The 25,031-nt window shown below is 41.7% G+C and overlaps 1 protein-coding gene and 1 long non-coding RNA gene across 2 annotated transcripts in view; one reads left to right on the top strand and one right to left on the bottom strand.

Moving 5' to 3' along the window:
- Positions 1 to 2,489: 2,489 nt before the first annotated feature.
- LOC123024579 overlaps positions 2,490 to 25,031 on the bottom strand; it is a 27,569-nt gene continuing 5,027 nt past the window's right edge. The window contains exons 2-3 of the long non-coding RNA XR_006414953.1: positions 23,307 to 23,309; positions 2,490 to 2,670 (exon numbers count right to left, since the gene is read on the bottom strand). This is a non-coding gene — a long non-coding RNA (uncharacterized LOC123024579). The remainder of the gene's footprint in view (positions 2,671 to 23,306; positions 23,310 to 25,031) is intronic.
- Positions 9,557 to 23,935, top strand: LPAR3 (lysophosphatidic acid receptor 3). The gene is made up of 3 exons (XM_044432473.1): positions 9,557 to 9,663; positions 11,844 to 12,600; positions 23,604 to 23,935. Exons 2-3 carry the CDS (start codon positions 11,862 to 11,864, stop codon positions 23,933 to 23,935), a joined length of 1,071 nt encoding a protein of 356 aa, XP_044288408.1. The 5' UTR covers positions 9,557 to 9,663; positions 11,844 to 11,861.

Here is a 25,031-nt window from a genome sequence, read left to right as displayed (position 1 = left end):
AATAGGCCATTTGGTGACAAGGCTGGAAAACAAAATATATGCATATCAGCAATCTGTCCATCAGTGTATGGACCCATGGGGCATGTTTGAGTAGATGACTATAGGAGTGCAGTGTGGGGGAAAAATCAGTGCAAAAGATCCCCTGATTAACTATGCATCAGATTTAAAAACAATACCCTCCAAAGGGCAAGCATTCTCTTCAAAAAAGAAAAGAAAAAAGCAATTTTTGATCGATTGTTCTATTTTGAACCAGCTGAAGTTTCCAGACTGTCTTCAAAGGCAGCCCCATGTAGAGTGCATTGCATTAATCCGAGAAAGTGGTTACCAGATCATGGGTCACTGTTGAGGCTCTGCCTGTCCAGGCAAGATTGCCGTTGATAAATTAGCCTTAGTTGATAGGAGGTGCTCCAGGCCACCAAATCAACCTGTGACAGCAGTGACCATTCAGGGTCCAGGAGCAGCCCCAGGAGCACCCCTGAGACTGTTCAGGGTCCAGGAGCAGCCTGGAGGCACCTTAAAAAGTAGCACATTTTTATTTTGGCACATGCTTTTGTGGATGCTGTCCATTTTATAAGGGTACACAACTGTTAGTATCTGGGTAAGCCCCTTCACGAGGTTAAATAATTTCACTCTACATGGCCAAGTCTGGTGCTTTCCCTTTTAATGACGTTCAGAGGAGGTAATTTTAGGACTAATATGGCTACCCCTCTGGAAAATTTTATAACGCCCAAAGATCTCCTGTTCTTTTCATTAGACAAGATGTTACAATAAGCACATTGGCAGGGGTGGAATGAGAGGGAACAAGGGTCTGACTAGATATTGCAATCAGGATGTCATCATGGACCAGATCTTAAAATGTTATAGAGGAGGAGCATTTGCAGATAATCAAACTGGACTCTGCCAGGTGTTGTGATGACTTCAGGTTTCATAACCATGATCTTGAAAGTTGTCTTATGTCCAACCTGTGTTGTATTGCCAGCGTAAAAGAGCTTCCCTGTTCTTAAATGGTCAGAGCAATATTTTTGTATGTGTTTCTGTTTTGGTTTTACAGGTTCAGGGATATTGATGGCAACAGTTCTGTGTTGTTCTTTTGGGTGATTCCAATCATCCAGGTCCAGATTCTCTCCACTATTCCAAGCTGACTTTTGGGAAGGGAGTGAGGTGGGTGGCTATCAGGATGAGGGCCTTTGCAGTTGTGGCACTCCAGTTTTGGAAAGACCTCCCTAAGGAAGTATGCTTGGCACCTGTTTTGTATTCTTTTCAATGCCAGGTGAAGAACTTTTCATTTTCCTGATATTTTAATAGTTTCACTTTTAAACTTTGTTTTTATATATTCCATTATATTCTGCACTGCGGCTATGCTTCTATGCTGAATCATAGCTGTTGCAATTGCTATTATGGTTGTGTGTGTGTGTGTGTGTGTGTGAGAGAGAGAGAGAGAGAGAGAATGTGTTTAATGTTTAATTTTAACTTTGTTCCTTTCCAGAAAGTCTTGGCTATTGGGTGCTATAAAGCTGAAATAAATAAAAAATAATATGTACTGCCTATGTACAGGAAACAGGGCAAAGCCAAGAAAGAAAGGCTTTGATGGTGATGTCGAAAGGCAATGAGATATACATATTTAGTAAGCCATGCCTGTAGAAAAAAATTAAAAGTATGCAAAAGGCTTTATAATATCTTAAATGTTGAGATTATTTCCTCATTGCAAACAAAGTTGCCAATTCTTCATTTAGAGCACTTCTCTAAATGAAAGCTTTGCCATGACCTTTTTAGTTTAGACTCCATGTATAGACTTCCTAAACCGTAATTTCAGAAGATCTTAAATTATGAAAGCCTCTATAGTCTAAATTTGTGGTAACTAGAGATGTACTGGGTGTCTGCCCTTAACAGGTTTCAGCATGGCTGTGATAGCTTTAAACTAGAAGAATAGGCAGAATGTCCTGTAATGTCATACATTGTTGCTCAACCTTGTTTTTCTATGTTGCTTGCCTTGGCCATGATTATCTTTGAATAGATGCAACTTCCAATTAAAGAAGGTTGGGTTTTTGTAGATCGTGCTTTATATCAGGCTTATATCTTCATTTGTACCAAATACTGGATCTTCTTCTATAGACTGCTTTCTACCTGGAAGGCAATACGTTCTAGACTTATTAAAATGGATAAAGTTCTTCTCATAGTTATGGTGGTTAGAAGTGTGGGGCATTTGCTAAATTGAAACTGTGGGGAAACCTAGATTTAACAATTCTCCATACCCTTCCAACAAATAAAATACTGCTATCACAACGTGGAAAGAGAAACACTCACCTTGTACAGCAGATTGAAGAACTTGTAATATTTTCCACATCTGAATGTGTGGCATAGAGTCACCACCTGCAACTGGACACTTATCTCAATAATTTTGAAAATGTTGGTTGAAGTTTATGTATAGTCCTTAGAAACTTTCATTTTCATTCACACACATTTCATATGTATGTGTTGGAATTGCCAGTGTGATGTAGTGGTTAAGAGCATAGGACTGGGACTCGGGCAATCTGGGTTCTAGTCCCCACTCAGCCATAGGGCCAACTGGGTGACTTTGGGTCATTCACATACTTTCAGCCCAAGCTGCCTCACTGGGTTCTTGTTGTGGAGATAAGACTGAGAGCAGGAGGAAGAGCATTGTGAAAGCTGCTATAAGTTCTTTCTAAAAAACAACAACGGGATATAAATCTAATACACAATTACCTTCAAATCTATGCATTGTCTGTCTCTCTGTCTCTCTGTCTCTTTTGTTGAAACCTTTGTTGGCTAGTCTGAGCTAGTCTGATTAGCTAATGACTAGCAAGAAAAGAAGTTACTATAATAGACTTTGAGACCGTTATCCATTGCATTGGATTTGTTAAAAGTCTCTTCTGAGCAAGATCCTGTATAGTACCCTGATAATTCTGTATTGAAATAGTAACAGGATACAGTAGATTATCTTACAGTTGGCAGCGCACGCAACTCAGATTGACAATTCACTGACTGTTATTTGTCCATTGTCAAATGTTGTTCAGTCCCCTATGAATCTGATGGTGCTTTAAGCGCTGGTCTGTTCCATATTCAAGCATGACTGCTTTTAAAGAAAACCTTGTTTTTTTTACAATTGCTCTTACTTTGACTAATTTAACCATAGGCTAACTCTGGTGCTGCAGGATAAAAGCCAAGGAGAAAAACTGTTTAGTTAAATGTTCATTTACAGAAACTTTATGAAACAATTTATCACATTCTTTAAAGGTTACTTTTGTTATTCTACCAAAGAAATTAACTAAGACTGCAATCCTGTAGCCACTTTCTTGGGAGTTTACTTTTGAGTAGACATGTCTAAAAGTGCTCTGTAATTTGTTTTTGTAATCTTGTGCACACTTACCTGTGCAAACCCCCCAGTGAATTTGGTGGGACTTACTTCTGAGTACACGTGTGTAGTAATGACATGCATAATGGGGTGACTTCAGATTTAGTCATGCTTAAAGGAGAACCACTGAATGGGACAAGGCAGTAATAACTAACTTGAACTGATGTCAGTGAATCAACTCTATATGACTAACTCTGTATCTAACCAACTATTTGTTCAGTTATTCTAATAAGGTTCATTCTTTAAAAATACTTGAGCTTTATTTTACAATATTGTGCCAAAGTTTAAGAGTCAATATGACCAAATCTCTTGTTATCATTAAAATACCCAAGTAATTTGTATCTGGTAGATATTTCAGGTATTTTTACTGAGCTTTTCAGACAACAAGGCTCCAAGACTGGTTTACATAATTTCAAAAGTATTTGCTTACATTTTTAAGCAAGTTCATTATTTCATCTAAACTTGGACTAGCTGTAGTTAGTCTTAACTTTGAGATACTTCAAACCTTGGTTTAGTAAACCAGTTTGTTAAGATTAACAAGGTTTGGATACAATTCTAATGTTAATTATGGTTATCTGAAAATTTCTAATGTCTAAGATCTTCTATTTGGTGGAGAAGGGGGGGTTGCACATGTAATCCTAAACCATAGTTTCACCTTAATTCTGAACCAAACCCTTATGTTTGGTAGTAGAGTTTTTAAAAATCTGGAATTATGGTGACTCATAAATGCAGCCTGCAGAATAATTGTTGCTTGAAAAAATAAATCTCTATGTTGCATCCATCTCTCATAACCAGTCAACAAAATCATGATTCTCAAATAATTGTTAACAAGATCATCTATGAAAAAGTTGTTCACCTTATTATGTTTTTATCTTTCCTTTCCTCTAAGAAACTCATGGTATTGTAGAGAAGGCTAAGATATAGCAACTTGGTTCAGCAAACCTGGAAATGCTCATTGGTTCAATGGTTCTGAACTTGTGTCTTCCCAGTTGAAATCTGATATTGCACTAACTTAGCATGTATGGCTTGGGATTTTTCCAGACCACTAGAAGGCAGATATTACTTACTGATGTCCTAGAAGCTTTCTAAATCTTCTGAAACTTAGTGGTTGATAAATCTTTTCTTTTTCTTCTGTTGGACTTTTACCAAATGGCCTGATTTCATTGGTTATATCCAGCATTGATCCAATGTTAATAATTGTCAATGGGGCTACTTTATGTAGGACAAACACAGGATACATCACTTTATTTTTAAAGCACCTGGAATACACTCTTCATTAAAGCATTAAGAAATAATTCATAACATTTAAGGAATCCATAAATAGTTTGTGTTTTCATTTTTAAACAAAATATACAAAAAGCTTGCCAACGCAGTGCACACAAGGATTTCTTTCCCCTCACTCTTGTGATAGTGAGGACTAAGCCTGCATGTTATAGTGCCAAAAAATAATTATAATAGGCCATTATTTTTGCAAACCGGCATTTGGCGAGGGAGAGATCCGGTTGCAATCCTTTTCTCTGCAAATCAAATCGTAATGTTAGACCAAGTAAAAAGTTAATGATTCATGGTTATGTATATAAGATGGCCAGATTAATTAAACAAAGTACTAATGAAACCCAAATCAAAGTGCCTGTCTTTATGTTTCATGTTTGTATTGTTTCTCAGCACTCTTAGCTCCTGTAGCTGCTGCTTCCTTTTTTCAAGTTACTTACAGAATTTAGACACAATCACATCCAATGCCCTTTCACATATCTGTTGCAAATACAAGTTTACACATGCATCAGAGTTGCACATGCATGTTGACTTGTACTTGCTTAACACCTTACAGTTCTGAACCTTCAGGGTGTCCTTTGAAGTCATGCTGCCCATATCCGGTAATGTGTTCTTGGAATGCCCTGTGTACAGAACTAGCTCTTTTAGATGCTTGCATTGTGGAACATCTGCAGGTTTCTATGTGGTTTGAATCCAGGTCTGTTAAAGCTTTCTTCCCATGTATTCCAGAAAATGGGAGGACTAAAGGGGCAGGGCCTGTACATGCTGGCCCTTTCTCTAACATCTGTGTGTACACTGCAGCCCTTCAAAATCCCCATTCTCACAGTCCTGAGTGGTAAGGTCTACAGGAGAGTCCACTGGGAACTCTCAGATAAAACCCAGCTTTATCAGCGTTCCCAGTAAGACCAAGAGATCTACTCATATTCAGGCAAATGTGAGCAGAACACCACTGCACACCTTATTGCAAAACAGAAGATCAGGAATTTAAGGCGACCTGGACAGTGAGCCTAGGAGAATGCAAGCAGGACCAGTGTACCCATCCCCAGTTCTAGCCTTCTGTCACTGAGGAAAAGATGTGAAGATAGCCGTACACAAACTGGATGACCTAAGGAGACCTTTTTGAGACAGGGGAGTCAGGTGAGTCACATCCTGCTGGTTCAGCACTGGGGCACACAAATAGGATGCTCTGGTGTTCAGGAAGTACCTTTCTCTCCCTGCTTCTTTCATGTTCTCCAAGGAACACTGTACCCCTTTTGTGTAGCCAGGAATTTGTGCAGGCCTTTGTAAGCTATGGTGGTTCCTGCTAGCAGTGTGATCCCGCAGGACATTGGTGGAAGATGAAGCATGCCATACATCCAGAACTGTAAGGAGCAGAAAGATGGGAACAGCGCATCTCATCCTTCTGGCAGGTTTGGCACACACATGTCCATTACTATAAGATGCCTTAGTCCAGGATTGGCACATAACACGGAGCTATCACTGTTGCAGCTGTGCCAGCTTAACAAAAGCAAGTGCCTCTTTTATGAGGTCCTTTTTGTTCAGGCCATATGACTATTGTCAATCTGGGCAATGCCTGGAAGTGACCACATAGTGGAGTGTCTCACAAGAAGGACTGGGCGACTTTTCTCCATCTCACTGCAGATACTTGACAGCATCTGTGGTTGTGTGGAGAAAATTGCCTGCTCCAAGTGGTGAGCAATATGGAGTGATTTTAAAAGCCGCTTCCAACTACATGGACTGGGTGTGCCAGTTCTAGAGCACTTTGGCTAACCCTAATACAATTATCACTGGTGCACTACGGAGACTGAATGGGGGTGGGGCAGGGGAACAGACTTTCTGGCAAGCTTTGGTTAGAATATAGCAGAAGCCAGCAGAAAGCAAGTACACGGTGTCTGCGTAGAACAAGCAGCATGTTCTTTTTCCTGTGAACAATGCAGGCAACTTGTTTCTGCCATGGGAAGGACCAAGTGAGGCATTTTTTAATGGAATTACCTCCAGTAATGAAAATAAGCAGGGACAATGATTGCTTAAAGACTTCTTTGTAATCATGTGCCAAGCTGCATCTGGCAGGAAAAGCCATACATTAGCGTGCACAACACAGTGCATTAAGGAAAGTAGTTACCAGTATGGATACGCTGCAGCGTCTTGCACACTGCTGCACTAGAGAAGCAAAGAGGTAGATCAGCTGGGTGAAAGTGCTCATAGACCCCAAGATGCTGCTTGGCACATTCCAACCAACCACTTGCTGCTGAACCATTTTGAGGGTACGCCACTCACAGAGCTGGCAGCTTAGGGATTGCATGTAGTGCCCCAGCCCTTTTCTGTGGTCCCTGAGCACACTGCTGACATTCCGTCACATAGCAGCAGCAGCGCCAGCAGAAGTGTGGAGTCGCTCGGAAACGAGGCCCATAGGGGAGCGCCCATCATGCTTTCCAGCAGTGTTGCATCTCTGAAACTTCCGTGTATGACTTGCTTCTCAACAGTCCCGGGTTGTTTTGCCATTGCTGCTTTGCCAAATTAGTCGGCAGGAGTGGTTTGCCGCACTGTGGCACGGGTGAACAACGCTGGCACAAATGCAGCATCAGTCTGTCCGCTCTATGTCATCTGCAAGTCTGGGCAAAATATACAGTACTGCTTCTAAAAGGCTGAAGACATCATGCAGATGAGGCTGAGCAGAGCATTGGGATGGGAGGAGAAGGGATGAAATCCAGAATGAGATGAAATGACAAGCATTTATTTATTTAAAACATTTTTAGGCTGCATTTCAGCTAAAATGACTTCTGGAGCAGCTTAGATACAGTCAATAAAGATAGTCAGGTTCACACAGTCACAGAGGGAAAATTAGGGCTTATTTTCCTCATGACATGCAGTGTCCCTGTCAGCATAATTACCCCTCCTCTGCCTAAGTTGTTTTGATGTCTGAAACCAGCAAGAATGAGTAGCTGCAGTTTACCCTCCATGTTTGTCCAAACCCTGTATGCTTACTCTTTGAAAAGGCACAATGCAAAAGGAGAAAGGACTGATGAAGGAAGAGGAAAAAACAATTTGTTTTTCATTATGACTGGTGAGGCAGCCCTGCATCCCACCTTGTTGCGGCTGGAATGGCTGCTGCCTCTGCTGGCAGTTGAGGGAGATGCTTCTTCATCAGGGCAGGTGGAAAGGCAAAGAATTAGGAGTCCAGAGTTACACAGAATGCCAAATTAAACAAACATGTACTTCCCCAGTCTTTTTAGTCTTCCCATTATGCTCTCCAATGAGAAGCCAGTAGCCCAGCTTGCCCATCTAAATTCACATGCCCTGCTTCAGTTGCCCCTGAGGCCCAGAAGGGGAGAAAAAGGGTTGGTGTAACTGACCCCAAGAAAAATCATTCAGCAAATTCTCTTACATGGACAAGATATATGGTTTCTGGCACTTGGTCTCCTCCATGTCCTCTCACTCCCTTTTCAGCTTGTTTGCTTTGGTCAGACATCGTGATGTGATTGCTGAGGCATCGTTTCTTTTGAAATGACTCTATATTCCATTGTTTAGGCAATCAGCTGCCCTGATGTGCTCTCTTTCTTAATCTTCAAACTCTTAGCTTCACTAACAGGAAATTTGATTCTTCGTGTGCTTGCCAACCTACAGTTGACAGGAGGAACAAGTATAGGACAGGACCAGACTGGTAAGGAATGAGCAACCCACATGCTGTTTGTGCAGCTATAGCAACTAGGGAGGGAAATGGTGAATTCTGTGCTTTACAGGTGTGGTCTGATATTGGAATAAGGAGAGGCAGGTTGGATTAATTGTGGCAGCTTTGCTGCTGTTTCCAAAAGTAATGGTATATCTTATTCAAAGGTGATGCTGTCAAACTTAGTGATGTGTACACTGTTTTATAAACCTTTTCATCTAACTGGAGATTAAGGTGTGAGTTAAACCAAGTATGGTGGCATGCACATCTATATTGACATATTTGTAGTTAGGTGTGTGAAGCAACCTGCCTTCCATTGGCCATAATAGCAGCAGTACAAGCTGGGAGGCATGGAGAAGAAGGTTTTGCGCAGTGCGATCAGCACACACCATGCACTGCTTAAATGAGGAATTCCACTGGCATCTGCAAAAGTGACTTTTGTGTGTAAATAAGGCTAGCAATCTTGGAGAATGAGAATTATTCCAAGGCTACAAATTATGCAAATGTACATAGTAAGCTTGACTAAATAAAATATAAGTGGCTTTTAAGCTTTGGGTGGATTCCCAACCCATAACTTATCCATTTTTTAATTTTTTTTGAAAGTGCACCTAAGGTTTGCAAATATTTCCTGTAAAATTTTGCAGTGGTTTTTCCTAGAACAAACGGTATGAACAGAAACTTTTCTCCTTGCTGGCATTCCCAGCCCCTTTCTTGCCACATTATGGATGGCTGCTGCATTGAAGGGCCACAGGTGCCTGTTTGCTGAACTAAAGAACTGCATTTCCATTTGAATGTTAAAAGAACATTCAGCAAGCTGACAGCTTCTGCCTCCTCTTCCCACTGCTTACCATGAGTGGACAAAGAGCAGACACTTTTGAATCTATCCCACCATCTGAAAAGGTAGAGATACACAAGCTGCTCTCACCCCACATCCTATTTCTGTTTTCTGCAATAGGGAGCTGCCTTAAGAACCTTTGCTGTTATATATTAAATATATTAAATTGATATATTTTGGATGCCCAGGAGCAGGAAAGCAAATCCTCTTTGCCAAGATTTCAAGATGTTGTTACAGCTAGAAAACCCTCCTTTGGAGTGTGCTGCCTAAAATTAATCTCCAGTTTTGCTATTATATAGTCCATCATATTTTTCTTTGTTTCTGTTCTATGTCTGCTTAGGGACCTGTCTTGACCAGATCTGGAGAATGATCTGACCTACAACCAGTCTTCAGAAATGGTAGTCAACTATTGCATCTTTATCCCAGAATCTCACACCCTCTGCACCTACCAGTGATTCATTTAGTATTTGCCATTTTTAAAAAATCTGGATTGATACTGAAGACTTATGGGTAAAAGTATGCTGACCCATTTTTTATTTTCTTTTATTTTCTTCCATTCCCTGCTTCTTAGGGCTACATTAGGTGTTACATATGGAGTGTGCAACTGCTCTTCTTTTTAACCTTGAAGTAAGTCTACCAGACCTTGGTCCAGATCCCTACATGCAAGTGGGGAATTGTTACCTTCCCACCCAGCCCCACAAAACTTTTCTCTCCCCTGTGAAGGCTAAAAGGAGAAAAAGCTCTCCATTAGTCATGGTGGTGGAGCAGGGGCTCACAACAGTGCCTCCCATACAAGTAGCACCCTCAGACTCCCATTTTGCTCCTCAGGTTACCTGCAGTCCTCACTGTTACGGAAGATACAATTTCCCAACAGTGATACATTGTTATATGTCAAAGTGAAAAGTATTTTGGCATGGCTTGGTCATGAACAGGCAATGAAAACCCATGAGCCTTAGAAAAGACTAGCTCCTGGTGGATAAGAAAACTGGCAGAAGGGGTTTCTTGATATGTTCCAGCAGAGCTGCCTGAATTTTGGGGCTCTCTTTAGGGCATGGTGACTATTAGAACGCGCTCTTGCACTTCAGAATCTATCTCTGCACTATTACGTGCCTTGCAGAATCTAATCTGAAGTTCTGCAAAACTTTCCATACCACACTTTATCTTGGGACTCTGAACATGCAGGAGCTTGAATGTCATCATCAAGTCAGATATTTTTTTCTCCAACCTGTTCCTTCCACCCCACCCGCTTTACGTAATATCTTACCTTATGGGGAGAGCTGGAGATTTGGAAAGTTTGCACAGTTCTTGTGATCTTTTGATTGGCCTGGTAAAGGGAGTATTCTCTGAAGGATTTTGTATTTCTTTTTAATAGTCAGCATGGTTACACTTCCTCTCCCAGGTGTCTCCAACATGCATCACCCCAGATTGGTCTGCCTAATTGTGTGACCACAACACATCTGTCCTGTGATCTACCATCAAGGGATTTGAATGTCCTTACAGCTACAGCAGACTTATCAGCATGCCATTTTCATGTGCTGGTAGTCAGTCAAAGCATCCTGGGGCACCTTCAGAACTAACCTATTTACTTTTGAATAAGCTTTCATGGATGCTGTGACCACTGCATATACCAAGCATGTATATGCCTTTATACATATCATGGGGATGAGGCCAGTGTAACCAGTGAGGCCAGCAATGTCATATTGCAATGGCTCTAAAGCTCCCTTCTTCAGTAATAGCCACTTTAAGGCCTCACTTTGCATGTCACTGCAAATCCCTAGGTTGTTTGGTTAAACAACCAAACCCAAAGTTAACAATTGAACAATTGCCCATGGTTAGTTGTTGGATTTATTCTGCATTTTTCTGTAAACAACCCGGCATTTCTTGATTTGGACATGAAACAACCTGGGAATGGAACGAATTCATTGCTTACACAAACAGGAATTGGCAGTGATGTGTGAACTGGACCAGAGTATCCTGAATATTGCTTCACTTTTTTTAATGCTATTGCCGAAGGTGGATTTGTGTCCATTTATTCTTTGCATAGCAATTGCCATGTTTGCCCTTTGAAGAATGCAGTAGGGCATTGCTGGGAAATTATGGCATACATGACATTGGAAAATGAGCAGGTGTATGACCACCTCGAGTTGCAGATGGCATTCCTAGCTTCTGTGATAGTGTTGAGAGACTGGACATGGGGACAGAGTTGACCTCTAGACTTGCCTCAGGGTCTGATTCTTTTGTTTGTACCTCTTTCATTTGGCATCTGCTTAATGCAGAATAGAAACATACAGGATTGAATAGTTAATTTAGGAAATTGCATGCCTTTAAGAGTTCATTGATCCATGCTGCTGACTTTATTAAGTAAGTGCACCATAAATCAGAACACTCATTTATATCCTAGTCTTCTACCTTAATGTGTACTTAAAGTAGCTTATAAGTTTTGTTTACCAAAATGAGGCATATTATGTATTTTGATTGAATCTGGTGTGTTGGTTTGTGGCTTGCCTGTATGTAGGAAAATTAAATGGCATACAATAATGTAAGGATAGATTCCATACAGTACTTCATATAACATGTATAATGTAACTTTTAATAGTATTTAATGTAGAAATTATGTGTCTGGGAAAACTTTCTTTGCAGGACAATTGAAAAATAAATAGCCCTTCTAACCACTGTTCTCCTTCTTTCCTTTCTAGGATGCACCCCCTTAATCCATGATGAATGAATGCCACTATGATAAACGCATGGACTTTTTTTATAACAGGAGTAATACAGACACAGCAGATGAGTGGTCAGGGACAACGCTGGTCATCGTTTTATGCTTTGGGACCTTCTTTTGCTTCTTCATTTTCCTTTCAAATTCCCTGGTTATCGCTGCTGTTGTCAAAAACAAGAAGTTTCACTACCCCTTCTATTACTTGCTAGCCAATCTAGCTGCTGCAGACTTTTTTGCAGGCATTGCTTATGTATTCCTGATGTTCAACACTGGCCCAGTGTCAAAAACATTAACAGTGAATCGATGGTTTTTGCGCCAGGGGCTGCTGGACACAAGCCTGACGGCCTCTTTGGCCAACTTATTAGTCATTGCTGTTGAGAGACACATGTCTGTGGTGCGGATGAGGGTCCATAGTAACCTCACTAAGAAGAGGGTCACCTTTTTCATTTTGTTGATCTGGGCCATAGCTATTTTCATGGGTGCAGTGCCCACATTGGGCTGGAACTGTCTCTGCGACATCTCAACCTGCTCTTCCCTGGCTCCTATCTATAGCAGGAGCTACTTGATATTCTGGACGGTCTCCAACCTGGGAGTCTTCTTCATCATGGTGGTGGTGTACATAAGAATCTACATGTATGTCCAAAGGAAAACCAATGTGTTATCCCCCCACACTAGTGGATCCATCAGTCGCAGGAGGACCCCAATGAAGCTTATGAAGACAGTCATGGCAGTGCTAGGTGAGAGGGCATGAATATGTCATCACTGGGGCTGGAGTCAAGGGGCAGGCATGGTTGGGTACCTCCTGAGGGCCGATAACCCAGCAACTGGCCACTGACTGTAGCCCCTGGAGATGTTCCTCTTCTTCACCACTGCAACCTGCTTGATCACCTGCCTTTCACTCTGCCCACAGTGGAAATCTGGGAGGAGTAGATGCTACTACCTACTTATTCACTGGCTGTTTGTCTGTCAAGTAATCAAGGACTGGTAATGATGAAAGGTGAGGGGCAAGAGCAGCTGGTGACAATGGTGGTAAGGTAGAACTCAGTGAAGAAATGAATAATCTGTGGGGGAGGGGGTGGTCTGAACTGGTCAAAATTTCCACAGCCAGGCAACTTTGTGCTCTGCAGAACTGGTTAAAATATTGCCTTCCCTTTTTCAGTGCTTCTTTGTGATGGTTCTGTTTCTAGGAGTTTAAAGGTTGGGCATGATTTAACTAAAATTGGGGGTGGGGTGAGATGGTGGGACTTGAACATTTTTTAGCACTCCATACCTTTCCTACTATAATGTAATCACTGATGAGAATAAAAATGAGATTGTAGGAGCTGCTCTTCCCTGCCCCACCAAATGAGAAAACAGTAACTTTTAAACAGAGCCTATCAAGGGACTCCCTGGAGTATATTGGCCCTACGATAGCTCTCCAGTCTCAATGTTGACCGTGCTAATTACCTCACTTTCTCTGACAGTGTGATCCTATACCTGTCTCCTTAGAGGTAAGCTCCACTGAAGTCAATGGGGCTTACTTCCAGGTAAGTGTGTATAGAACAGCAGCTTTGATACTTATATTTGCCTAGTTACTTACACATTTCCAGAGTGGCCAAAAGGTTCCTGCACTTGCATTCTGACATATGATTGTGGGATCCTTTATATAGGATGTCTTTCTAAGGGTAAACCCATTCTCCAAATTCGGTGTCCCATTTGCATTTCCACCTGATTGAGAATCTACAGTGACACACTGCAGTTTTACTTTTTTAGGTACAGGCTGGTCTTGGACACAAGCTGTTGAACAGGTGTTAGAAAATGTTAAACAAGATGAAAGATCCTGAGAATCTTGTGGCGGCCCTATTAACCATCAGAGACTGAATAGCTTCTTTAACAACTATGAAATAGTTGTACCTCTTTGTGCTGCCTTCCAAACAACAGGAGATAACAGAAGGAAGCATTGCTCTGCCATGGGGGAGACTGGTCCTATTGATATTATAATATTCTGAGATAGCAGCACTATGTGGGAATGTCTCTTTTTCAAGAATAACCCTGCAAATGTTCACTTATCTCTCTAATGCTATGCTCAAGGACACTGTTAATTCAGTCTGGCAGCAGACTTGTTCTGACAGCAAACCCGGCAATAGTGACTGGAAGAGAAGGGTGTGGGAAGAAATTCAGCTATTAGATCTTACTAAATATTACTTGATTGGCAGAGTGAATTAAAAGTAGAGCACAGCATTTGGAGTGTAGTTCTTCTATTGTTAGACAACATCCACTGTTTCACTGACTCAGACCTGTTGCAACATTAACCTGCCTATCTGCAGCTGACTTTATCTGGCAAATGCAAAACTACAGACCAGGGGTAGGGCACACACATGGCGCACGCACAAACTTCCTGGTTCAAGATACTGAATAGCATAGTTGGGAACTTGAGATCAGTGTTGGCTTAGGTAGACCAATACTATAAAATGGTAGCTGGCCTCTCCATATTTTCATAACTCCTACCACTCTTAGGAGGCAACATGATCTAAAATGAAAACATTGGGTGTAAAAGTTTACATCTTTCTAAACCACCTCTCTTTAATTCCCTAGCTGTGTTTACATGATCTCATTTTTCTTGCCTGTTTCCTACATTGGAAGACGTGCTGTGAGGTGCCAGAATCCACCTGGTCCTAACAAAAGGTTTCTGGCTTAAATTAATCAAACATGAAGCATCCGTGCCACGACGGCATGATTCAAGGCACAGCATGCTAGTGCCTCTTGGGCCCAGAGCCATTCAGCAGTGGCATGGAATGGGGAGGCAGCTGGAAAGAATACCTTCCTTTTCCTTCAAGGGCTTTGTGAAAGCCCAACTCAAATGGCCACACTTTGGGCATTCAAAAGAGGAGCACTTTTCAGAGGGTCCAATTCCTATATGAGTTTTCAGAAATGCTGAAAGTTTCACCTTGAGCAGGAATTTCAGTTTGGCAATGTTATGGTACCTGGGGAAACAGTGGGTGTCCACGAAGAGGGAGGAATTCTATGTTGCAGAGGCTCAGCAGTTTGTGGGCATACTCTGATGCCCTCTGCCTTGCCACCCCCAGGCTTAAGGTGCCCTCTGTTGTACTGGACAAATTTCAAACCCCCAAATGCAATGCTTACAATTTGGAATGGTTGGGTGGCACAATGTCTTCCCATGGCAAACTTCTATATGTTCATAACAGCTACTGTTATTGGAAGGCAACACACTCTGTTAGCTCCCATTGACTTATAAGCAAAAGGCCCATTTGGGGATCTTGCTGCTGGTGAGCCTGGGGTTGTTCTTTGCATTCAGGTCAGCTTTGCGTTACATTCGAGCACAAGCAGAGCCATGCTGGACCAGACCGAAGGGCCATACCGTCTAGCATTCTGTTTACACACTGCTTAATCCCTTGCCCACAAAAACCCACAAGAGAGCAATAAGTACAACAGCATCCTCCAGCCAAAGTTCACCAGCTTCTGGTATGCCTGGGCCGCCTGGAGAGAGCATGTAGCTGTCCAGACTAGTTGCCACCGATAGCCTTTTCCTCCATCAATCTGTCCAGTCCCCTGTTCAAGCCCTCCAAATTGGTGGCCATCACGACTTCTTGTGGAAGTGACCTCCATAGTTTAAGTATGTACTGTGTGAAGTACATCTTTTTTATTTATCTGGAATCTTCCACAAATCAGCTCCATGAGTTCCAGTGTTATGAGTGAGGAAGGAAAAGGTCTCCCTTTTCTCTTTCTCTACATTATGCATAATTCTATATACCTGTGTCTCAGCTGCTTTTACTTGGCTTTTTTGCAATCGAACCTGATGCCTTCTGCAGAGCCCAATGCAGCCCTGAAAGGTCAATTTCATATTGTGACACAAAATTGTGGCAGAACCTTAGAAACTGATTTAAAAAATATGCAGAAAATGATACCCTGAGAACCTGATCACAGGCTCTTGGATGCTAAGTAGGGCTGTTTGCTACCCCACCCTCCTTGCACCACTAATGCATTTTTAGCAGCTATATGGCAGGCAGCAATTCAATATGTGAATAGCTTCCCCTGTAATGGATATGCAGTGATACAGAGAATCTTGGCTGTTGAATTTCTGCTTTCATTAGATGGCCAGGAATCTTTCTGGACAGAGGCGCTGTCAACCCAAATTCTGACAATTTGGTTTCAGCCAGGGATTGCTGGTATTTATTGCTTAGTTTTTAACATACCTGAGCAGAAAAGCAAGTAGGGTGATTACCTGATAAGCAGAGTATTGCCCAAATAAGCCTCACTAACAATAATTGCGAGTGTCTCTGTTTAATGGCGCTAATGTATGTATGTGCATGGTTTCTTTCAAGTATGTTTCACTGCCTTTGGTGAGAAAAGAGGGCCCTGTGGTGTGAAACCCTTGTGAAATAATGCATTGCATAGACTTCCACCAGCTCATACTGAAATGGATGATCAACATTTTCAATAATTCCAGCAAAGCCAGGGACAGCTTACTTTGTTACAAGTTATAACCTATTAATTTGTCCAGGAGAGTAGCAGCATTTTCTCTCAGGTCAGACGTCATCCTATATGCTTTTCAGATGTTTGTAATTCCTTCGTCTATTATGTTTGGAGATTACAATCTACCTACATTTCTTAAATGACTGTTTCCATCCTCAGGATCTACGTCTTTTAGTGGCTGAGAAGTCACAATGCCTTCCATTTATCCAAAGTGCTCTAATGCTTTCCTTTTATTTCTAAATGATTTGTTTTCCACTTGTCAGTCATGAATCACAGAGGCTTGCTGGTGAAGTAAGTAAAAAAAAACTGTTGGGAATATTTGTACAATATTTTGGACTGGAAAATATATGCAAATTTAATGGCTGGGAAATGAAGGGGAAATTTGCACAACTGCAATAACAGAGCAGCAAATGTGCGAAATTAGCCTCCATTTACTTCCCAGCTCTTAAATTAGTGCATATTTCTGTAGGAGTTTTTAGAACTATCAGTAGTTTGTAAGTACGTGAGGGGAAATAATCTCTCCTCTTTTGATAGTAGCTGGAGACTTTCAGAGTTACTGAAAACATGACGGATGAGAAGGCTTAAAACTTTCTCACTTTTAATGGACACTTAACATTGAGAGGATTACATTTAGAAGTGGAAACTATTGTTTGCCCACCTTTTGGTGTACCTACTTTTGACACTCGGCCCTCCACACACACATTTTGGTGATTTTCAGTAGAAAAGTTAACAGTTGGGCCCTGGCAACTCTGTGCGAATCAGCCTATGTGCAGTCTCTCCTTGCTGACTTCTGTGTATGTTGCCTCGCTTGGCTGCTACCTTTGACAACGGAAACATACAAGACAGTTGAGCAGGCAAGACGTCATTTATCAGACAGGGGTAAGAGTGCACTTGGGAAAGGCAGACGATAACAAATAATAGTAATAGTGATGGTAATTTTAAAACTACAAACCAAATTCTGCAATTTTCTGGGGCCCATCATAAAAATAAAAAACAGAAACTGGCAAATGGAGAAGGGTAGTGAATGGGGTGTGGAGGGGAGATGGGCTTCACCGTGATGGACTCTTGGGGAAAAGGAAGAGAAGAACAAGTCACAGTTGGCCTGATTGGTGAGCCATAGTGAGCACAAGCTGAATTGCAGGTGGACTTAGTATTTGGCCAAGCCCACCCTTTGCGTCATATTTTCAGATTCTGGTGGGGCTGTTGTAGAAGGAGCGGTTGGGCAGTCCACTTCCACAGGTGCAGTCAATCCAACACAAACCTGGATCCATCCTGTCCCCCAACAAGTATAAAGGTTTTAATGATATAATTATCAATACTTAACTAAGAGTCACATCCAAGTAACTATTCCAATAATAGGTCATAATAATATATCCAACTAACTCACATGCAATTCTATTCATGTCTCCTGATAAGGCAGTCCCATTCAGTTTGGAGAGGCTTACTTCTAGGAAACTAAATACAGGATTACAGGCTCAGAATAAAACATAAAAATGCACTGAAATCTACTGGGTGCTGGGGGGTTCTCCCAGAAAAGTAGCAAAGGGTGGCCCCTCCTGTTATATAACTTATGTTTATTCATTGGCAGTAAATAGTACATCATTGCTCATTCAAGAAAGTATGTGTGTGATTTGTAATCAAATACATGCATGCAAATGTATCATTTTGTACAATAGGGATGAATGATGCAAGCAAGTCATACATTAAAGTCATGAAATGCAATAGATGCAATAGATATCAAAAATATTAAAGAGCCAACCAAATGGCTTGCAAGGGAGTTTGTAGTACTGAAGACACTTTTTGTTTGGAGCACCATTTTCTCTGCAGGACAACTTAATTTCCCAGTGTTTGTACATGTCTAGTTTGGGAAAGACTTCTACCCTGGGAGGGAGTCTATGCATATTCTAATTACTTAATTAATTAATAAAGTACAAAGTTAACAGTTCTTAAATCTTCTGAAAATATGAAGTTAAACTATTGGTTAAACCAATGAGGCACTAAAGGAGAGCCAGCAAGTATAGGAACAAGGGCTACCCTTGTCCTGTGGAGTGTCTGTGGCCAAGTCATGCAGTACTAGATGTGTGTGAAAGGTTGGTCAAAAGAACCTTTTTTCTAGTAAGCAGATAAAAATCTAGTCTATACAAAATGAGCAAACATTTATAGTTTAAGGGGGGAAATGATGACTAAGGGAAAGAGAGCATGGTATGTGATTTATAAATCACTTAACTATATTTTAAACCATTTTCTTAGAATTACAGAATTTGCCTCTGCCCCACCCTGTCCCCCAGTTGACTGCCGGTTAATGGCTGAGAAAATGGACAAGAGTACTCTAAGCACCTGTTATTCTTATTGCAATCAAATTTGTTGTAAAAGTTTCCCAACTCTGGCAAGCATGTGAGGTTAATTTTTTTTTTGTTGAGGACTTGGCTCTTGTACATGATCTTGCTATTGTAAATGTTTGATTTCTTTGGCTGTAAATTTCCTTTTCAGATATAGCCTCTAACTGAGTGTGTAATAAATTTTATTTAGATTTGGATATATACACAAGGTTGGGGTGGAGGATCACAAGATGCTTTGGTGGGTTTTTTGCTGTGACAGTCTGGCCTGGCTGTTACACTTCTAGAAACTAAGAAAATGCAGTCTTTAGAGCATTAGTCACAGTGCATTAGTGGCTTGTGAAGTTTGCCATGACCTGATATGGCAATGAATCCCAAGCCTAGGTAGCTTTAGGAAGGAACTATGAATTGACAAATGGGTCTGGGCTAAAATATTACGGTGCTGACTGTTTCCGTTCAGACTGCCAGTCACACCTTCTCTCCCAGCTTACTCTATTCTAGCTCCTCCTTGGTTATCTGTCCTCTTCCCCACCCAACCCCAAACAGATGCTCAGCTTTCTGTTGCCATATAGCATTTTTCATTTGTTTTGGATTGCTACCCTCACCCCAATGCACACTTTTAGGACAAGAACAAAAGGGGTTGCTGTTATTGTTGAAGGGGAAGGATTTCTGTGGACTCCAAGGTTTTCCAGAGCCTGCTACTACCTCCATCATCTTGTGCATGGAAAATGCTCTTCATCCTGCTTCACAGTTTTCATGCTCGCTGAACATCACCTGCAAAGGTGTATGGCTAATGCAAATAAAGTATTTATTTATTTATTATTTAAAAATCACTAGCAGAAGAAATGGCAGATGTCTTGATGAAGGGAAGCTCCACTTAGCTAACATAACTCAAAGGAAACCTAATGTGCAGAGCAATAGACTTCTGAATGCAGGATGCTGAGGACTAATAGGGGAGTATCTGTGACTTTCATGGCCTTGCATGAAATGCAAGCTTCACCAGGTCTCTGGCTGGTGTGCTCTAGATGAGCCTTTAGTCCAGTAATACTTTTCTTCATGTTTGAGAAGGCTCACTGCTTATGGATCCCTGTTGCAGAAGCACCTGGCTAAATAAGCAAAACAAGCCTTTAATAGCATTCTAGACAAGTTAGCACACAACTTTTGATTTGCTAAGTTGAAGAGTGCTTGGGGGCTCTGTCCTAACTTGTCTGCATTTGAGCAGAAATGTTACTTTTTAATAACAACATGCAACTCCATATACATCTCCATAGCTTATATTGCAACTCTGATCATTGCACAAGGGATCTGAATAACTGTTTAAAAATGCGTCATTAAAGGTGCACATTCTCAGCTGCTAGACAAAGGCTGGGCAGGCATGGGAGAGGTTGGAATACAAGCTCATACCTTAGAAACATGCTCCAAGGTTGGCAGTGGGCCTCTGACTTCGGAGCAACCTCCCTCTGCCCTCACAGCCTGCATGGAAAGTAGGGCACCAGCTGCAGCTCTGAGGTTAGAAGACTGAGCTTGGAGCCAGTGGGTGTGTGGGTGTCCTATAGGGCTGGAAGGAGAGGAGTCCAGCTCTACCACACTATGTAGTATTCTGGCAGTGCCTCATTCTGCCCTTCATGCACTGGGACAGAAGACTTAGACAACTGAAATGAGCTATCTCAGGATTATCTCAGGGAGCACAGTAAACCTTTGAAAGGATGTTTGGATCCTCCAACTTTGGAGGGTCCTGAGCAGCCATGCTGATTTGCACCATAAATGCTATTAAAACATGCTTTTAAAGTATGTAAACTATATGAAGTTTCTGGAGAATTCACTGGCAAAGCAGTGCAGAATGGTTAGAAAAAAGTGGATCTTTCAGAGAGATGGGATTTTGTATGCTAGTGGAACTGAGGGAGACTACAGTGAAATCCGGGATAGAGGGGGCACACACCAGAGCTCATGTTTTGCATACAGAAGTTTCCAGTTTCCGTCCCTCAATTTTTCCAGTTAAAACAATCAGGCAGTTGGTAATGCAGATGTCCCTGTTCAGCCTGTTGAGTGCGCCTAATGTTGCATTTATGATGTGGCAGTAGCAGTGACTTAACTGCCTTGTCAGCCTAGCACTCTTCCCCACAGCTGTTGCCTTTTCTTATCTGATCATCTCAAGTCTTCCTGGGCTGATCCTTTGGTTCCTGGCTTTTGTCCAAGCCTTAAATTCATTCAGATTCTGAGGGAGTAACAGGACAAATTGTTCTGATCTGAAGAAAAAGAGATGCAATGGTGTTGGACACTCTTAACGCATGATGAGTGCTGTAGGCCACCCTTACTTCCGCTTGTTCTTTTAACCCAGCATCACAGATTAGTGCCATCTGCATGTATTAGACCAGGGTTGAGCCACCACTTGTCCCATTACCTATGTACAAGCTTCCATCCACGCCACTGTGGCGCATGTGCATGGGTGCGCGTGTGTGTGTGTGTATTCATTTGTGCCATTTGTTGTAGTACAAAGGAAACTCACATTTCTGTAGCTGCAAAACCAGTTGTCTTCTGCAGTTCACTGTAGTGGCTGCAATTTGAGGAAGTCTTTTTTTGTTTGTTTCCTTCATTCTTTTCTTGCTCTTAGCAGTTTGGGTTTTCCTGGAATGGATCAGCTGAAACACCAAGTCAGCCATCACAGTAAAATGATGAATATGAACGTTTACTGAAGGCAGTCCCCCCTGAAACTAATGGCCAGCCCATCTGTGGCCTAGACTGTACGCAGTTTCTCTGCACAAGACATTCACTGTGCACTTGTAATTCCTCATTCAGGGTAGTTTGTGGGAGCTTTATGCAACATTGTCATTCTCTCAGGTCTCTCCTATGTTTTGCAGTCATTTTTGTGGCTTTTTTAGAATGAAAAAATGTTATTATTTCCTAATAGTAGTTACTATTTCCTAATAGTAATTCTGCTATATGACAGCTATATGATGGTCCCTCCTTGTGGTTTTGTAAGTAGAAAAGCAGAGAAGGAAAAAGCCCAGCAAAAAACATGCTGTTCATTCTGCAACAAAAACAAAAGAAGAAGCCTCAGTAAAGTAGCATGTTAAAAGCTGCAAGTAGGGAAGCCCAAAGACAGCATATAATGCAGTTGTTGCTTATGGGAACACCCAACAACATCTAAAATGGGATGTGCTTTGGCTCTTCACTCATGTAAACCCTACAGAGTAAGATTTCTGAGAATTATTTGATACCACCACATACTAAATTCTGAGCTCGTGAAGCAGGAATGTAACCCCATGGGAAAAAAGCAGGTCATCCTGCTCACCTAGTTGAGCTGGATTCTTCCCATTTTGCAGTTAGGGAATGGAAGGGCTTCTCAAAGCTGAATGGCAAGATGACCACCAAAGGAGGATTTGAACTCTCATTCCTGTCCCATGTTCCATTTAAACTAGTTTTTACTGTACTGTATTGACTTAGTATATATAATGCAAGATGAAACTTTAGGAAGATACTTGAATAATTTATTTTTAAACCTGGGCTGGTTAAAGAATACTAGACCACCAGAAGAGTGCTTCCTTGTGGCACAGGCATTCTTGCTGAAATACTTACTTATTTGTAGACTTTAGGGGAGAGGGAAAAAAGTATTCCCAAAATGTAAGCTTTGACATGAAGCAGGGGGAAAATCAATGAGAAGCATTTCCTCTGTGTGTCTTCTACAGCCTGCCTTCTTTGTGCAGGGCTATAATTTTTCTATTTTTATAAAATAGGCAGCAATTGCGGTTTGAGCTAAGCACATTCTGGTTTGCAAGGAGCTTCTTTCTCTCTCTCTCTCTCTCTCTTGTTTTGCACCATGAATCACAAAGCCCAGAGAGCCCCTGGGCTATGGGGCGGTATACAAATGTAATAAATACACACACACACACACACACACACACACACACACACACACACACAGTATCCATGCTGGCAGCACTGTGTATTGGGGAGGGCTACAGTTTAGCTGTTCTGAAATTATCTATTTGTGTTTGCTGTGTTTTACTTTTTGATTGGGAAGACATTCTGGGAATTTTATGGTCAAATAAAGGCCATGACAGCTTAGCTAGATTCCAACCACTTGAACCATTCTGCCATATTCTCACAAAGAAACCTAGGATCAGCTGCCCCATCAACTATTTCTTAAGTGGGAAATATGTATTGGTATGTTTTTTCTCCTACCCCTATTTCTTCTTTCTTTTCCTCCTTGTTATTTAATTTTCCTTCCCTTTCATTCTCACACTTCCCTGTTTAAATCTTGCATGATGGAGCCAGTGACTGTTGCCAGCAAGCTCTGAGAAGATGAAGAAATTCACTGGCCCTTGTCCTTAGAGCACCACGAGGGACCTTGGCAGAAACTACCAGAAGCAAACATGCCAGTTAGTCACCACATCAGAGAGGAGGACCCTATTTGACTTATGTTGTCCTCACAGTGACATTTTTGTTTTATTGTAATCTTCTGTCTACTGAGGACATAAAACATCTCTTGTGGCCTTCAGGGTCACCCAGATGAGGTTCCCAGCTTTGGGAACACTGGGAGAGTATTTTGAAGGAAGAAGATTCAAAAGAACGCAGACCTCTTCCTGGCTACTTTTGTGACCGATGGTTGCAAATGTGGAATCTGGGCACAACACCCTCTCCTGCATCTCTGAGGCCTCTTTGCTGTCCCAGCCCCTGTGGAACCACAGCAAAATGGTGACCAATGCTGGAATGCTTGTGCACTGCTTAAATGCATGTGTTGTGTAAAGGATGTATAAAAAGAGGGAAAATTCAAGCCAGCTTCTGTAGCACCTTCAAGTTCCATAGGTGAATCGTGCACAGCATGAGTGCAGGCGTTATCTCTGTCTGTTCTATGTTTATAATTTCAGGTGTATAGTTTTTGCTACTCCCACCTGAATAATCTTTATTTTTTCTCTTTTTCTCTCTGATAGGTGCCTTTGTGGTATGCTGGACTCCTGGTCTTGTTGTTTTGCTTCTTGATGGCTTGAATTGTACTCGCTGTGAGGTTCAGAATGTGAAAAGGTGGTTTCTTCTCCTAGCCCTGCTGAACTCAGTCATGAATCCAATCATTTATTCTTACAAAGATGACGAGATGTCAAGCACCATGAGACGCATGATCTGCTGCTCTTTTGAGGAAAGAAACCAGGAGCGCCGGTCTTCCAGGGTCCCCTCCGCAGTGCTAAGCAGGAGCGTGGATTCCTCCAGCCAATACTTAGAAAATGGCATTAGTCAAGGAACAATCAGTGGCAAAGAAAATACATGAGCAGGGTTTTTTTTCTCAGATGTGGACTGCACCAGTGAGGAGGCACTGGTGATGGAGGCAAGTGGAAGGAGCTCTGAACCAGCTGAAACCACAGAAGAATATATTCTCTGTACTAAAGCCCAAGTCCCAGGGTTGCCTGTCATCATTGTAAATAATTACTGGATGGATGGGATAAAATGTACTTGACAAAAAAGAGCAGAAGGAGTGGTCTTATTCTACAGTGTTTCCATTAAGCCTGGAAACAGCACAAGCAACATTCAAGGCCTCCTTCCTTGGAGGCCTAGTTAAAACCTGTGGTGGTAAAATCTGTGTCTGGACTGTATTGCCACAGACAACTGAGGCAGGCTGGTTCACATAACAACTGTATTTTTAAAAAATTCACAGATAGCATGACCTGGGGAAAAGCTGAAGACTAGCTTTATGCCTCATGTGCTATTTCATTTTGTGGAGGAGGGTCTTCCTTGTTATTAGCCAACATAGAGTAGTAGTTAAGAGTGTGGAACTGGCTTCTAGGCCCCAGTCAGCCATGGACCTCACCGGATGACTTTGGGCCAGTCACAGACTCTCAGCCCAAGCTGTCCTCCCAGGATTCTTGTTGTGAGGATTAGATTGAGAGGAAGGGGAGAATTATATAATCTGTCTCGTTCCTTGGAAGGAAATATAATATATAAAGGAAATACAATAAATAAATCATTGAATAAGTGGACAGTTCAACCATATGAGCTACTTCATTCCTGCTGGCTGAAATGGTCCAGCCCAGATACACATTTTCCATCTCAGTGAGAACAGGCCATGGCCACAGCTTAGGCCTATGCACATTTACTTGGAAGTAAAACCCATTTTGTTTGTAACTTGCTTCCAAATTGTACACAACTGGCCTCATTGTCCTCAGCAGGACTTGCTTCTGAGTATATGTTTGTGTGTCTGTATATATATGAACAAGCTCTTTGATCTCCTAATTGGTACAGTGTGTATGCTCCTAACTCGACATCTTCATAGTCAGGACATAAGTAACAGTTGTAGAATCAAAGTGTGTCCCTTCCACGCTCATCTGTGGGTATCTTTTTTTAAAGTCAGTGTAACAATTGCTGCATGC

This window comes from Varanus komodoensis, unplaced genomic scaffold (assembly GCF_004798865.1).
Source record: "Varanus komodoensis strain SLA01 unplaced genomic scaffold, ASM479886v1 scaffold24, whole genome shotgun sequence".
NCBI classification, from domain to species: Eukaryota; Metazoa; Chordata; class Lepidosauria; order Squamata; family Varanidae; genus Varanus; species Varanus komodoensis.
The sequence above is the reverse complement of the archived record's forward strand: the minus strand, read 5'-3'. Positions and strand labels throughout refer to the sequence as shown.

What these genes read in the sequence shown, in the direction of transcription:
- LPAR3 (XM_044432473.1), top strand. Translation starts at nt 11,862, where the DNA reads ATGATGAATGAATGCCACTATGATAAACGCATGGACTTTTTTTATAAC. An exon ending in GACAGTCATGGCAGTGCTAG is followed by an intron (nt 12,601 to 23,603) that starts GTGAGAGGGCAT and finishes TCTCTCTGATAG; the next exon opens with GTGCCTTTGTGGTATGCTGG.